Below are 15,651 nucleotides of genomic sequence, written 5' to 3' on the forward strand. Positions count from 1 at the left end.
TGTGTGTATTGTGTGACTTCGAATGATTGCACAGTATCAGGAACCATCACTCCTCTGCAGCTCAAGTGGGCGCAACATAAAGAGGAAGTTTCCTGTGAAAAGACTAGACTGTAACTTTGGATTATATCCACTTGATTTGACTGACTCAGACTGCTGAAGCCTCACGTTAACCCCAGGTAAGCTTCTGATGATTTCACCCATCACTGATCACTGAAAGTTACTTTGGGATGAGATGGGATGATTATAGCAATTAAAATTTTTAATGTTCACATGTTCACTGAACCTCTCCTATTAGAGGTATGAGGTATTAACAAAAAATACCTAAAGCATCATGTCAGATTTTATAATTGCAGTATTTAACGCCGGCCGGGTGACAGGAGTAAAGTAGACAGAAGTGTTCCATTGAACTTGTTCTTTCATTTATATAAAAACTGATGCATTAAGTCTCTGTGTCGAATGTGAGCCGCCAAAAATGCGCCCTCAGCGTGGCACAGCCTGCACTGCCGCCCACGCGCCTCGTCGACTCATAATGAAAGTGAAAGTAAGCAGGAACCGGGCTGGAAGTACTCGTCGTCCCACACATCAGTTTATCAATCCCTCCACCGAGAGACGTCCCGACATCCCGCAGAGGAGCGTGTAAGTCTGCCATTACTTTGTTGTGATCCTGGCACTGAGGTGTGCCATACAGAGGCCAGTCAGTCAGCCGTGTTGCGACGTATGGTATGTACAGCAGACTGATGGTGAGGTAGCGCCGTGTGGCAGTATGTCTAACTGTAGCTGAGCTGGCAGTGTGTGGACATGATTTTATGAATGTATATATAGAATATTGTACTTTGATGACAGGCTGTGTGTGTGTGTGTGTGTGTGTGTGTGTGTGTGTGTGTGTGTGTGTGTGTGTGTGTGTGTGTGCGTGCGTGCGTGCGTGCGTGCGTGTGTGTGTCTTTGAGTTTTAGTGTTTGGAAAAATGGCTCGACCGTCAACAGTGTAACGATCTGTGCTCTCAGCCGTGCTTGTGCACTTTACATGACCTCGGATTTTCTCTCGTTTAACAGCTGAAAACGCTTAAATTGGAGGTGTTGTGATGTTTTGACAAACTGACTTCCTCTTTCAGAACGTATACGTGTGAAAAGTAAAAAACAAACAAACATTTAGATGTGATGTTTTCACAGACGCAGCGCGTGCTCTTTGCACTGTTTGTCGCGCAGCCGTGTACGTGATAAGACGACGAAGTGTTCTTTTATCCGGCTGCTGCACTGTTTCCCTTCGGTGAGTTAGATCAGCACAGACCTACACTAAAAGTTGAACCTGTCTCCAGGAAGGAAGCATGCACCGTCGGTTCACGGTTGTTTGCATTGTGATTACCCAAATTCAACAGAGGTGGAAGGAGCTGGTCAAATCAATACAGCGCTCATGCATCAGTGAAAGTGCTCATTATGCAGAATGAATGTATATTATGTTATAGGGTTATATTTATTGCTCTCTAATGTGTTCATGTGCTGCTGTTAAAGTTGGTTTTACTCTTTTCTCTTTATCTCGAATCAGTAAAGCGTATAATACTTGCCTCTGATTTGCAGTGGAGTAGAGTACTCAAGTAAAGTACAAGTACCGCAAAACTGGAGGCTAGTTAAGTACAGTACTTGAATAAATGTACTTACTTTCCACCCCTGGATTTCAACAGACATCTTGAGGCACTTTGGGAAGTCTGTGCTGAAACAAGCAGGGTTAGTCGCCCTGAGGCTTTGTTGTCTGGTAGGTGAATTCTTGTGTGATACTACAGAGCAGACTGCAGACATCATTTTAGCCTTGTTGAAAACACTAGTATTGCCACAGCTAATGATGTTATTGAAGTCAACTTAAAGTTTAGATAGTGTAAAGGGCTTGCAGACACAACATGATGCAATAAAACTGTTGATATCATACATTTTTGATATATTTAATACTGAAGGGGAAAAGTCACACAATAAATACATTGGATAGTCAGCCCAACCATTCTTGTAAAATATGTTGGATTTGTTCCCATTTATAGAAAGAAAATACTCCAAGCATGTTAATTATGGGGACCTCAGCTCCAAGTCAAAATTGAAACCCCTTGCTGTACTGGCAGTACATCTGATATGGACTGCAGCACAGTAAGAAATGCAGGCATTGTGTAAACATCGTCTGCGTAGCACTTTCAAAACTTGCAGCAAAGAGCGCATTTAGCATTGGTTTATGTGTAATGCATACACTCACTCATTCCTTCACTGTATATCTGCATTCAAGTGAGTTGGAATTAAGGACTTTTTGAGGGTGAGGTAAGTTAGTGACTCTCTCTATTGGCAACCTCACTGGACAAGTCAAAGTGGGTAATGCAGGGGGTGCATGTGTGGGCTACCAAGCGTGTGTTCATCTGTCTGTGTGGTTCTTCTTTTCTGAGTTGCTGCAGGAAGAGAGGCTGCGTTCTTGTACACACCATGTGAATGATTGAGAAAAACGAGAGACGTAATCTGTTTGGATGGCAGTGAAATTCCACTGTCCAGAAAAGTGGCTGAGGTTATCAACTAGTGCTGCCCACCAATGTCAGCCTGGCACCTATGTCAACCAATGTTAGCTTATCACTGATAAATTGGTGTCATCACCAGTGTTGCGCAAATTAATGATGAGAATGAGCTCAAAGTTCAGTTCCCAGAAATCAGAATAACTAGGTTGTCAGAATCATTTACAGTTTTGAATTTGAAAGTTTAAAGTCCACAGTTCCAAGAAATAAACTAGTTAATTTCTTTTTCTTCCTTTTTCCCCTAACTGAGCTGCAAAAGCTGCAGATCTCCTACGATGTAGTCTAGTATAAGTCTGTGTACTACTGTAGGTAAGCAGTCCTTAGCTGCATCTGAAATGCCATTGAAGTCATGACCTGCCCTGCTCAGCCCCTGATTGGCCCATACTTGTTGCCTTTGTTGGAAGAGTTGCGGAAGAGAGACAGCGGAATTGTGTGTAAAACAACTTTTATGACACACAAATTGTTAACTTTACAAATACGAAACTTTTGTTATGGACACGTTTTTTTGACAGCGATCTTACACCATAAACTTGGTGCTACAACACAGTTCCTTGACCTTGCAGCTTATTTAGAACAGCTGCTGTTGAAGAGGGGCCATCAGGACATTCACACACTGGCGTGTCCAGACAGGAACTGTACAGACAGGCCAGGCCACCAGGGCCGTGTTACCCCTCTTCTCATACTGAGAGAAGAATTGTAATAGAGCACAACCCAAGGGACCACGTCAGTTTAAAACAATGTAACTGGAGTTATAACCACAACCATCAGGTGCTGTGGTGGGATTGGCCTGTAGTCTCAGTTGGCAGTTGAGCGGGATGTGAGCAGTTGAACAGTTTTAATCAGGAGAAATTCATGGATTAAATCCAGATGGATTAAATGATAGTTTGGAAGTGTAGATGCTTCCTGTCCAAGAGTTTCAGACAAGTATCCACCACCACACAGCTGCAGAGACTGAATTACCCTATCGAGACTGCATGTGTGCACAAAAGCTACATGCTTTGTGCTCGACTTCTTGAGACTGATTGCCCAGACTGTATTTGAACTTTAGATTTGTCCAGTGTACAGATTAGCAATTATAAACACAAATTGGTGATAATAATAATAATAATAATAATAATAATAATAATAATAATAATAATAATAATAATAATAATAATAATGAGAAGAAGAAGAAGAAGAAGAAAAAGAAGAAGAAATCCTATGCACTGAGGGCTTTTCATAAAAAAGACAAAATGGACATAAAAACAGTTAAAAAAAAAAGAATTTAAAATAAGATGGAGACTAAAATCCACTTGATAATGAGGATGAAAGTAAAAATATAGACAATGCATAAAACCACGCATGGAGTCTATAGCTGCAGCATCATTTGGGTTGGCAGAGATGTAACTTTGTGTGTCATCTGCATAACTATGGAAACAAATATTGTGCTCTCTAATATTGTCACCAAGTGGCCGCCTGTATAGTGAGAACAGTAATGAACCGAGGCAATTTCTCAGACACATGATCTTCAAGACTGATGTTCGCTTTGACGTATGTTTTAAAAGCAGTTTAACACATAGTCAGAAAGACCAGCCTTCCATGAGCTCATATTTGGCTATTGTTTAACTTTTTAATTGGTGTGAAAAAAATCTCCTGAGTGGACTTTCTCTTTCAGTATGACTCCTTGACTCTTCATCTATTTGATGAACGGGTCAGAGTAAATACAGGCGCTTCACAAGTTAGTGGACAGCTGGTCAAACAGGTTTCTGAAGTGGTTCCAGTCAGCAAACACACACGCACACACACACACGCACACACAGATGTTTGAGGCTATTTTATGTGGTTAATACAGCACACATGGCAGCACCTAAAATCATCATCCGCCTAAAGATAATTATGCATTGCCAGAGCAAAGGTGATCTACATTTATGGTTTTTGACTCAGTTCCAACATGACTTTTCAAAATGAATCACTGCTGGGACGCCAGAATCATTTCGAGATAAAACAGATCTGATAAAGCAATTAGGCAAGTGCTAATGCTCAGATCAGATGTCTTAAGGCAGGATCTCATCTACTTGAAGACTGCTTTGTGTTTTCTTGTGTTTGCGTATGCATGTAAAGAAAAACCTCAAGGGACAAGTGTTGGAAATGAGTTTGAGCTCTAAAAAGCAATCATATGTGGACTTTGTGTATTAGTGACTGGGACAGTGTTTAATTAAGATTAAGATTTACTTTATTGATCACAGCACACATGTTACAGGAGGGAGAGACTGCACACATGCCATGCTTAGTGAAATCATTTCTCCTCATTTGCCCATTCTGGAAAGTCCTCCCTCCATGGCAGACCAGGAGCGGTGGGCTTCAAGCCGACAGCGGTACCTGGGGACCCAGTTCCTTTCGTCACCATTGGTCAGGTGGTGATCTTGTTGCATGTTTTTAGTGGGGCTACATTTATGGAGGATACCCTAGGTGAACACGGGGAGAACATGCAAACTCCATACAGAAAGGCCCTTTTTTCCTCGAGCAGCGGGCACTGAAGGCATGGTGGAGGACTCGCCACCAGCGCCCACAGTGGGATTCGAACCAGGACCTTCTAGCTGTGAGGCCGCTGTGCCACCAAATGCTAATGCTTGTGTATCTAGTCCTGTAAATATAGACAAACACACACACACAGAAGAACGCATTCTCCTGAGACCTTATACTCAACTGCAGTCACTGGAGAAAGCATGTTTCTTGGTTGATTATCTCTTAATTTCATGAAAAGACCTGTGTTTCACTCCTTCATGTCACAACAGAATACAAAGGTTGTGCGAAGATAAAAGTATTTGTTTCTAAAGTAATGGAATGCTTTGCTTTAATGTGCACATACTCCAGTACTCAATCCCAGTGTTTTACTTCAGCCTGCTGGGTTTCCATGGAGCGTAACCTTTAAATCATTTCATCCAAAAATAAGACGGACAAAATCTACTTTGTTTCTAAATGAGCAGTTTCGTTAACTGCTTCTTGAGAAAAAAACTCACCCTCGAGATAGATGTCAGATTTTCAGAAACAACGAACAACAGCTGTGAGAACTGCGTGGTTGTAAATAAGTTCATGCTGATGTAAACGCTGAGCCAAGGACCAGGACATAAACTGTCCCAGTCAAAAGAAACGTGAATTATATGACCCAGCAGCAAATAAAGTGGACTTTTGCCTCCCTTTACCACACTGCTTCACAGCCTCAGTCTGCCTTTAATCTGTGCTTTGTGTGTGCGAAGTAAGGGCAATTCGCCCTCTCTTCAACAAAAGCACACATGCGTGGAAGATGTCTATCGACTTGCTTTTCACCTGATTGACACGATTAAGTCACGTTGCAAGAAATAAAAGAAGCAAAGTCAAAGGAGTTGCGATTGCTGGATGGTTTAAGGAAACGAAAGGGGATCACAAAGGTTTGGGTCAGCACGAGCTAAACCACCAGCGAGCTCTGCATAATCTTATTGCTTTAGCAGACCAAGATTAACGAGTGCCAGGAACACTGACTGCTGTTAGTGAACGCTTAAAAATAAGAAAAAGAAAAGTCTTTCCTTGGTGACACAACTAGAACCGTCTTATTGACAGTTTTGTATTTATTGTTGAAAAGGTGTCAGGTTGAGAATTGGGTTCTCCGTTCATGATCTATGCAGACGCTTTTTATGCTTGAAAGGAACCATTTCCCATTTTTTTAGAACAGGCTGAGTCATTGTAATTCTCAGTAACAAATTGTTCTCTGTTCATTCGCTGTTTCGTATCATTTGTCGTAGTCCAATGAAAATGCTTTCAGGCAAAGTAGCCAAACAAACAAAAGTGTTGCTCACTTGTTTCAGCTCCATCTTTACTTCCCTTTTTTGGTTTCATTCATCATTCTGTAAGTAATAGAGCTGGCCACCATTGATAGACCTTGACAGTTAAAATTTAACTGTCAACTTAAACGTCACAGAGGCAGGAAACTGTGTTTGGGAAATTTTTGACACTGCTTCCTTGTAAAGCTTTTACTCAGTCTCTATTTTCATGCAGTTACATACAGTATGGTGCAGGATTTCCCCAAGGAAACCATTTAGCCAAGGTGGTCTGCAGCTCGGCTGAGATCAGTTTAATGCTGAGTGAAGTAGCTGCTGTACTCGACCCCTGAAGTTAATCTTGTGTCATTGCTTTGTATGATGTTAAGGAAGGTGGCCTTTGTGTCTTGTGAGGTGGATAGCCAAACATGCAGCTGGGAGCTTTGCCAGATTCTGCACCACTGAGGGGTTATTTTTCTGAGTTTCTATGGTGGTATAGTCACTGGCAATCTAATCCAGCAGCACTCTTTTTTGCTGTTTTGATTGTCTACATTTGTCTGCTGCTCACTTGCTCAGACTAGGTCAATGCGTGTAATTCCCACCAGCATTTGTCATTCACAGCAGATGAAGGCCTCTCCTGCAGACTGATGATTCCACATACAGTCATCTTAGGGCGGCAGTTACGAATTCTGTCTGCAATCTGTAGATTGAGTGACGTCCATTGCAAAACCACAGTTACGCACAGTAGACCTGCTAGTGATTATGTTGTGCAACCTGCAAAGACGGTTGTAAAACACACCAAAGGAGTGCTGCATTTTTAGTGGATACTAAGATAGAAATTACTGCTTTATCAGAGGGTAAACAGACTGAATGGAGATTCAAAAGCAATAGATTTGTCCTGATTCCACCACATATCCAAGTGAGGCTCAGGTAGGCATGTCACATGGAACTTCTTTTGTTGGACAAAATATTGTCCCAGAAATAATTGCAATAATCATCAGAATCTTATCAGGCTTCCAGTGACGTGCTGTGCACCTCTGGCCACAGAAATACCCAAAGTGACCAGTCAAGTTTTCCACTGGAAACTTGACTGATTCACAGAAATAGATCTGCCATGAGTGGAAACATGTATGCGTTTGTTGCATTTTAATTGATCCCCACATTAAGCATTGTTTTAACTCTCGTTTCAGGTAAACGAACATGGCCTCCACTGGTATCCTTCTTATTTTCACTGTCATCTTTATCAGTGTGGGAGAGGGAAGAAGTAAGTTCTGCCTTAATCTCAGAGTTTTAAGCCTAACCTCCTGCTTGCTTCTGATGTAGCTTCTCATCCCTTTTTAAAACAATCATATCTTCTTCTACAGCTTTTATAAATGTAGAGTGCAAGACTGAAAACAGAGCACTGTATGGCCAGTCATCGCTGCTGGAGTGTGTCGTCAAAACCGCTCAAGATGTGACAGACGTACCACAAATCCGAGTTGTGACTTGGAAGAAAAAGGGAGTTGAGAAGGCTTTACTGGTTTTCAACAGAGGGAGAATGGAAGACAACTCAAATTATTCATTTGCTGAGCCGTCCTGGAATGACAAGAACATGAACGTATCGCTACTCATCGCCAACACTACTGTAGAGGACGAGGGAGTTTATGACTGTATGGTGATGACAAACAGCGGCGATAACACCAACCACACCAACCTGAGCGTCACAGGTGAGAGCCGGCAGCCATGGTTGACCCCTGAAACAGTATGACTACTGTTTGGCACCAAGTTTGGAATAGTTTTCAATTTGTTTTTTCTTTATGTTTCAGTTTTTACTGAAACTGTGAATTTTAGTTTCAGAAAGGTTTAGTGTTAATTTCCTCAGATCTAGTTTTGCTGTAGTGTGTGTGACATGTAGCTACATACATAAAAAACACTTTTAGAGAACACACTTCTAAATGTCTGGACCTAAAATCTTTGTATGTGTGTTCGATGTATGAGTTGCATGAAGGAGCTACAGCTTTGATTTCATTGTGCAACCTCATGTTACAAAATGATAGTAAATGAACCTTGATACCTCCATTCACCTTTATTCATTCATCATACCTAATTGGTTTTTAACCAGGCAGTATCGTTTCAATTTAGTTTTAGTTTATCTTAAAGGGAATCATTTTTATTTAGTTTCAGTTTATTGCCATTTTTTATTGCCATTGCTCACTTTCATTTCAGTCTCAGGATTAGTTTACAATAATAACCCTGTGTAGCCCAGTTTTATTTTGAGTGAAGAGCTTATCTTCAGACCCATCCCTCCCGACTTATCTCAAAGCTAATCCATAAGTAAAGTTGTTCCTGTTTTGATGAATGTCTATGAATTCTGGTGACAGACAGATAGATGAACTCGCTGAAAGATTTAGATTTAATTGTGGTCTTGATGGAATTGTGGTTGTTTGGAGAAGAGGGGACTTTTCTGGACCGTCAGATTGGTATTTCCCTTAAACACTGTCAGCTGTCTCTCTGCTGGCTTTACTTTCTCTTTCATTGTGACAAATAATCCAAATGAAGAATGCCTCCATTATTTATCTTGCTCACCACGTATTTCAAATATCGTGGTCACTGATGTTGTGATACTGACGTCATGGTGGTTCAGTTTAATCATCATGTTTGCGTTCCATTTTCTCTTTTCAGCCAAATACAGCAAGCCTACTATAAAGTCCATACCTGAGAATATTACCCGAAACACAGACGGTACCCTGGTGTGTAACGCCAGTGGTGGCTACCCGCAAGGTCAGCTTCGCTGGTTTGATGACAACAACGTGGAGTGGACAAAGAGCATTGACATGGAGGTGACGAAGACGGGACATGGTCTGTTTAATCTCTCTAGCAGCCTGAAAGTGATGCGAGAGTCCCCCTTCTCCAAGTTTACCTGCGTCGTGTTCAATGCCAGCGGAGGCAAAGAAGATGAGGACAGATATGAAATACCAGACGAACCAGGAAGTATGTGTTGTTTTAGGCCTTTTGGCTCCATCCTGCTTCACACAATGAAACGTAATGCTAATAATCATACACACACACACACACACACACACACACACACACACACACACACACACACACACACACACACACACACACACACACACACATACATACATACTTACAGTATTTTGTTGCTAATGACAAGCAACTTACTTTGTACCAGTACCCGCTAGAAAGCAGTAATTATTATCAAGAAAGAGTTAATTAATTTTAACCACTATTGAGATTTTCCCTGACTGAATAATCAGATTCCCGTCAGTGTATTGCAGTAGGATAGAATGACACTGGCACTGAGTGGCATAAAGTAGCTCTCAGATGTTCTACATATTACTATATTATAGAATATCATATACAAAATTACAATATTAGTATGCATACTGCAAGTAGTATGTGCAGACCTGCTAAGTGTTCTAAGTCAGTCATCAGAAAATGCACGAGTAGCCTACACCGATGATCTATGGGGGCCCGGTGCTGTTTTCTTTCATGCCCCTGAATGTGTCTACAGTTACATAAACACAACTTCTTCTAGGATTGAAGAGGAATTTGAATCACAAGCCAACTGTAGCATTTTTTGTTTGTTTTTGCTTTTGTTTTTTCGGTGCAGGAGGTTGTAGAGAGCTGAATCTTCTGACAGAAAGTTGTCGAAGCTGCTATGTACCATTAAGAAAAAGATCATTTCTTATCAGTCCAATCATGGACCACATTGTTGCAGTCCACGTGCTGCCGGCCTGCCCCTAGTTTACTTAATGCTTTGTCAACAAGGGTCGTGTTTTAACTCAGGGCTGGTGTCCAAATTGTGCAGACCCCCTGTGGGAGTGAAAGAGAAAGTGAATGTAGATTGCTAACAGGATTACATGGGGAACTTCCCACCAGTGCGTGCAGACCTCATGTTAACAAGCTCTTCCACTTTCTTTACTCTTTTTGATCACAACTTGAAGTATGAGAGCATTAACTCTGTATTTGTCGATCTTATTCATTCAGCAACATCAGAACATGGGTCGGATTCAGCCTCCAGAATAGTTGCTCCCGTGGTGGTCATTGGATCGCTGATCGCAGGACTGCTGCTGGTGCTGGTGCTGTTTAACAGAAGGCGACATCAACGTGAGTGCCCACACTGGCCCTCGTTTGGGTTTTATTCAAAGTGAACCAATATTTTTGAGTATTAACACAACATGTACAAAAAGTGCAAGAAAGATGAAGAAACTTTGCTGGTTTAATGCAGTATTTCTTGCTTCTTCGAAGAAAAGAACAAGACAACAGCTTGTGCTAGCCCTTCCTAAGGTCTTGTTCATGACATGTAGCTCTCGTGTGGAAGAGCTATGGGAAGGAGGCATGAGATGTTGCTTTGAGACAATCTTGAAAAATAGTGAACTTGTCCTTTAAAATGCAGAAAGCAGTAATGAACAGTAACCTGCAGTATTATTGAAAGAATATACAATTACAACAATGTCACTATAAGTAAGAAATTTCCATTTATAATGTGATATTTGAATTGTTCTCAAATGTGGTGTCGGATTACTTCAGTGGCTTTCTGTGAACAACGAAGAGTTAAAAGGAAATTATTTAACAATAGATGAAGGTCAAAGAGAAGAATGGCTGCAAGTGGAAAAACCTGACCTGCACCTGGCGTGCAGCCATGTTATTCAGGCTGGGAAAGTACGCTCTGGTTCATTGTTAGGTATTGGAGAAAGCAGTCAGTGAAAACACTTTCTGTTGTTAGACAAGCATCTGACAAGTTGTCTCAGAAAGACAGGTCAAGTAAGCAAGTCGTTAACCTGCAGTGAGCGTGGACTCATTTTCAATTTCTTTCTTTACAGAGAACCGGAGGCAGTCTGCAACACCCCTTATGGGTACGTCCGTCTTTGGACACGCTGTTGCTGCTGTTTTTGTTCTTTTGAATGAGGTTTAAATAAGGCTCTATCTACTTATTTTTCTACCAATCATCTAGTTTTTGCTACCTGAAAACACTGAATATCTCCTCCAGACCTGCTGTCAGATTCATTTTTTCTTGATCTTTCACTATTCTTTCCTGATTAGCTGAGTCAGTCAGTGGCTTCCTGGACTACATACTTGGAAACAGCGTGATGCCAAACTCAGTCACCGCAGACAGTTTCTGATCTCATTCCGAGCCTGTTTCTCTATGTACTCCTACTAATGTGTCTTGAGCTCGGCTCACAATTTGAGTTAGAGCACGTGTCAATCACTGACCAAAAAACTTTCCTGTTCCCACACTAACTGGGGATCAACATATCTGAACGGCTCACTGCATTTCCTCATACTTTTAAGATGTCCTGGGAAGTACAGTGATATGTACTACACAGGACATTGGTTTTATTGTTATCAGTGGTGTGTGGGAAAATGGGCTTGGTTACTGATCACCAGTTTTTCTGCATCATAACATAACCTGACTCATGATTAAGACACTGGGGTTCTGCCTGTGCCTGCATGCCAGCATTCGGTTTAGTATGGTCCTTGTTTCACACCTACCCATTGCAGCCCACAGTAAAATCTTTAATTTGTTCCAGGTGACCATCGGGAAGTTCGTACATGTGAATCATACGCTGAGGGAGGTATGTCTCAATGACAGTATTTTGACTCACTGTGTCTAACTAATAAAATATTTTATGACTGTTTTGAAACGCACGCAATGAGATTTCAATTTCATATTGAATCTTTTTGCAGGTGATCATCAGGAGATGGATACAAAATGCCCAGACAGCCTGGCCTGAGGTAATTTCAGGGTTGAGAAGATTAGTTTCACCTCCAGTTCATTAAGTGTATGTTGATACTCTGCTCTAACATCAGATGTCTAAAATGAGGCTCTCTCTCATTGTCTCTCTGCAGGAGGCACTGTGTGTCACACAACCATGCAAACTTACTGGCAGCCTCTGACATCAACACTTCCTTGTTTGCTAAATTCCATTCTGTCATTGCACTTTTCCCACTGCGAACAGCCGTGTGTATAACCAGGAATAACTTGTATTACTGTGATTCATTAGAGGCTCTGTAAGCCTCTCGTTCACCTAAGCTTAATAAGTAAACACTCTTCAACGGAGCTTAAATCTTAAAAGAAAAAGATCTCGACTGGTTGTGAATCAGCCCCGTGGCCTGAAACCTTAAACAGCCACATCTTGATAGCGACAGTAGCATGACAGTGAATGCCTGATACGGTATGTGTGTGTTGGTTGGTTGTTGGAGGAAAAGCTGTGTTTAATCTTGTCTTTGTTCCGCCCGTGCAGTAACTGTAGCCTTTGGCAGGAGTAAGTTCCTTCTGACTTCCTTTTCTCACGTTGTGTCACTGTTACCACAAAAAGGTTGAATGTGTGTGTGTGAGTGTGTGTGTGTGTGTGTGTGTTCGTTCCAGGTAAATGTCAGTGATACAGACTTTTATTTTTTGTTTTTCACTGTCCACATGACTTGAAGTTTTGTCAGCACTGTGCAGTCAGCAAATCCCATGAAAAGACCAAAAGCATCAATGCATTAGTCCATCTCAGACCTGCCTACCCTGTCTGTGGCACTCCTAACACAGACAAAAAGCGTTTAATTTATGTAATCCCCTTGCAGGGTGCTAGCCTTTTGCAAACATTTCACAAATGGGAGTAAATAGTGTGTTCATCAGGAGCCCAGATTAACAGGCATTGGTTGCACTTGTATTTGTAGCAGCAGGTGGGATTGACTCAAAATGAACATATTCAGACTGCCATTTAGTCATTTAATTGACGATGACATGAGATTCATCAGATGCATGTTTGGTTTGTGTTAAATAATCAGACCAGCATGTCGCACTGTCTGGAACAAATAGAGGGTATTCAGCTGTGGGAAACTCAGGACAGGTATGGAGGTCAATGGGAAAGAAGATAAGCTATATCAGGCAACACTGTCAGGAGATCAATTCATTGCTGGGCTTTGTCTTTTCATGAGATTTGTAAAAAAAATTAAAGAATATCCACAGCGTTCTACTTTAAGGGTCCTTGTTCGGAAGCTTTGCATGATTTTAGACCTCTTTGTTTAATTTCAGAGCAAAAGTGAAGTTCACTGGTGTAACTTAAAGTCCAGTGTTTCCTCTCACTGTCCTGAGAACATTGAGCCCCCACAAATCTCATATCCTGTTTCTAACCACAGAGAAAGTTCAGGAGATAGATATGGTCCCGCTTCCGTGTGCCTCCATGATCTTCTGTTGTCCCTTGTGATTGTGAAATAGTGTGTCGCACACAAAAGCCCTCATCACATGTTTGTGTTCCTCTAAATGTTCTTGGCGAGACTGTGTTTATATGACTTTTGCCAGGAACCTGTAACTTAAATGCCAAGTTGAGGCTTATCGTCACCATCTCAGGCTGGTTTTTGACTTCCTTTTTATCCTCTGATACCAACCCTCAGGAAAGATGGGTGCCCGTATTTTCAGGCTTCTGAGTTTCTGATTTTTGATCTGAGACCTGCTTGGTAATGGATCCGGTTGCAACCACGTATCTTGTACTTAGAAACTTTGTCCCGACGCCACCAAAACAAAGTTAGGTGTGTTCAGCAAAAGCACCTTATCATCGTCCAGAGGTAAATGATTTATCTGTGTTCTGTCGTCGGGGTTGAACATTGGTTTACTGGACAGACAAAAACAACACCAATAAAAAATGTTTTTAAAGACACGTCAAAACTCCATATATGTGCCTGTGACTGTTGTTTTGTATATACTGTTTTTATTAATGTGTGAAAATTTAAAATTCTGTGTGTCCGCGTGAACTGATGCTGTTTGACCCAGTCAGGTCAAAATGAAATCTGTCACTAAACTACAGAGTAAGGACATTTTAATTACTCTGTATTTGTTGCCTTTTTATGATTAACACTCACTGTGTAAACTGTGATCCTTTTTTTAATGTAATAAAACATTTTTCAACTGAAAAATTGAGGAATGTGATTTTTTTTTGTGTGTTATTTTTGCTGCACACTCCCATAGATAGTATTTCACACACACACACACACACACACACACACACACACACACACACACACACACACACACACACGTCTGGACATGATAGATACATGACTTTTCAGGACATGCCCTTCAGTTTCAGGTGAACACAGACATGACAGATCATTTCCAAGGAAAAGTTTCATTTGCTGGGCTTCCATGGAGCAACAGCGGCACATTAACGTCCTACCACTCATGATTTTAAGACTCTGTGTAGCCCCTCTCTCAGTTGGTGGCTGTTTTTCAGATGTCTTGATGTCTGTGGCTGGTTTCTATTTTTTGCTCCTCAGATGAGCTTATTTGATAACAGAGCGCTGGATCACAATGATGTAAAATGATTGCAATCGTCCCTGTTTCTCTTTCTTTCTTGAAAATAGCCTCAACTGTGCGTACAGCTGAAAAGCTTCAAAGTTCTTGCACACATTTGAAATGTTTTTGTTCCCTCTGCTAAGTAGAGTTATGTAGCATCAAGTTCAAGTTTGTGTTAACTGCCTCATGGTGGGCAATGGCCTGTGACACTTTCAAACAAGCACTTTCTGATTTTTCTTTTAAGCCTCTGGCTGCAATCCTGCCATCTACATTCAAGGGTCTTTCTTGACAGGTTGCATTTATTTTCCCATTATATTAAAATCGGTTATTGTGACATTTAACAGCCACAGATTTTTTATTGTTGTTGTCTTTATCATCCTCTGGCTGTGACTGGTTTTTCCGCTCATTATCAGGCTGACCTTGTTAGTCTTTTATATCAGTAAATAGAAAGTCAAAGTGATATCACTTGCGATATCATGAAACAGATTTTCAATGAATTTTGTGCAACTCAAATCCTGCAAACCTTAAATAGATGACAATCCTGCCATCTACTGGACAAATAGCATGACAGCATGAGAGGACACAGCAGCACAGGTGAACTGCATGACAGCTAATTTGCAGTAGATAGTTTCAAAATATATTTCACACTGACATTGCTGAGTGTCATTTTGTTGTCAGCCTCCAGCAGCAGTGGCCCGACTTAAAAGCAAACATGAACATGGACATCTGATTGTCTCAAGAAGTCCCAGAATCAGGAGAAGTTCGACATTTCCACGAAAACTGAGCAAACCCCATCGATTGATCGTCACTTTGGATGTGGTTGAGAGCTCTGAAGCAAGCAAGCAAGCAAGTGGACTGTGAGTGGTCTCTTGGCCCTCTTCTTCCTCATCTGCTGAATTTATTCCTTGTGCATGTTTACATAAATTGAGATGATGCGAAATGTAACAGCCCAACATAAACTTTGTTGTTGTCACTTTCAGTGATTTTTCTCCTCTCACAAACAAAAAATATGAAGTTACAGAAATTAGTCACATTGTGGAGAATTCATTGCATGA

At 41.2% G+C, this 15,651-nt stretch overlaps 1 protein-coding gene across 1 annotated transcript; it reads left to right on the forward strand.

Moving 5' to 3' along the window:
• Nucleotides 1–575: 575 nt before the first annotated feature.
• Nucleotides 576–12,451, forward strand: LOC139337111 (CD276 antigen). The gene is made up of 9 exons (XM_070971515.1): nucleotides 576–720; nucleotides 7,500–7,573; nucleotides 7,674–8,015; nucleotides 8,971–9,279; nucleotides 10,303–10,422; nucleotides 11,139–11,171; nucleotides 11,847–11,891; nucleotides 12,004–12,051; nucleotides 12,166–12,451. The coding sequence occupies exons 2-8, from the start codon at nucleotides 7,510–7,512 to the stop codon at nucleotides 12,048–12,050; spliced, it is 960 nt and encodes a 319-aa protein (XP_070827616.1). The 5' UTR covers nucleotides 576–720; nucleotides 7,500–7,509; the 3' UTR covers nucleotide 12,051; nucleotides 12,166–12,451.
• The last annotated feature ends 3,200 nt before the right edge of the window (nucleotides 12,452–15,651 follow it).

The sequence above is a fragment of the Chaetodon trifascialis genome, chromosome 2 (assembly GCF_039877785.1).
Source record: "Chaetodon trifascialis isolate fChaTrf1 chromosome 2, fChaTrf1.hap1, whole genome shotgun sequence".
NCBI classification, from domain to species: Eukaryota; Metazoa; Chordata; class Actinopteri; order Chaetodontiformes; family Chaetodontidae; genus Chaetodon; species Chaetodon trifascialis.

Coding starts and splice junctions, on each gene's coding strand:
- LOC139337111 (XM_070971515.1), top strand. CDS start 7,510: ATGGCCTCCACTGGTATCCTTCTTATTTTCACTGTCATCTTTATCAGT. Junction 7,574..7,673: donor CAGTGTGGGAGAGGGAAGAA/GTAAGTTCTGCC, acceptor CTTCTTCTACAG/CTTTTATAAATGTAGAGTGC. Junction 9,280..10,302: donor AATACCAGACGAACCAGGAA/GTATGTGTTGTT, acceptor TTATTCATTCAG/CAACATCAGAACATGGGTCG.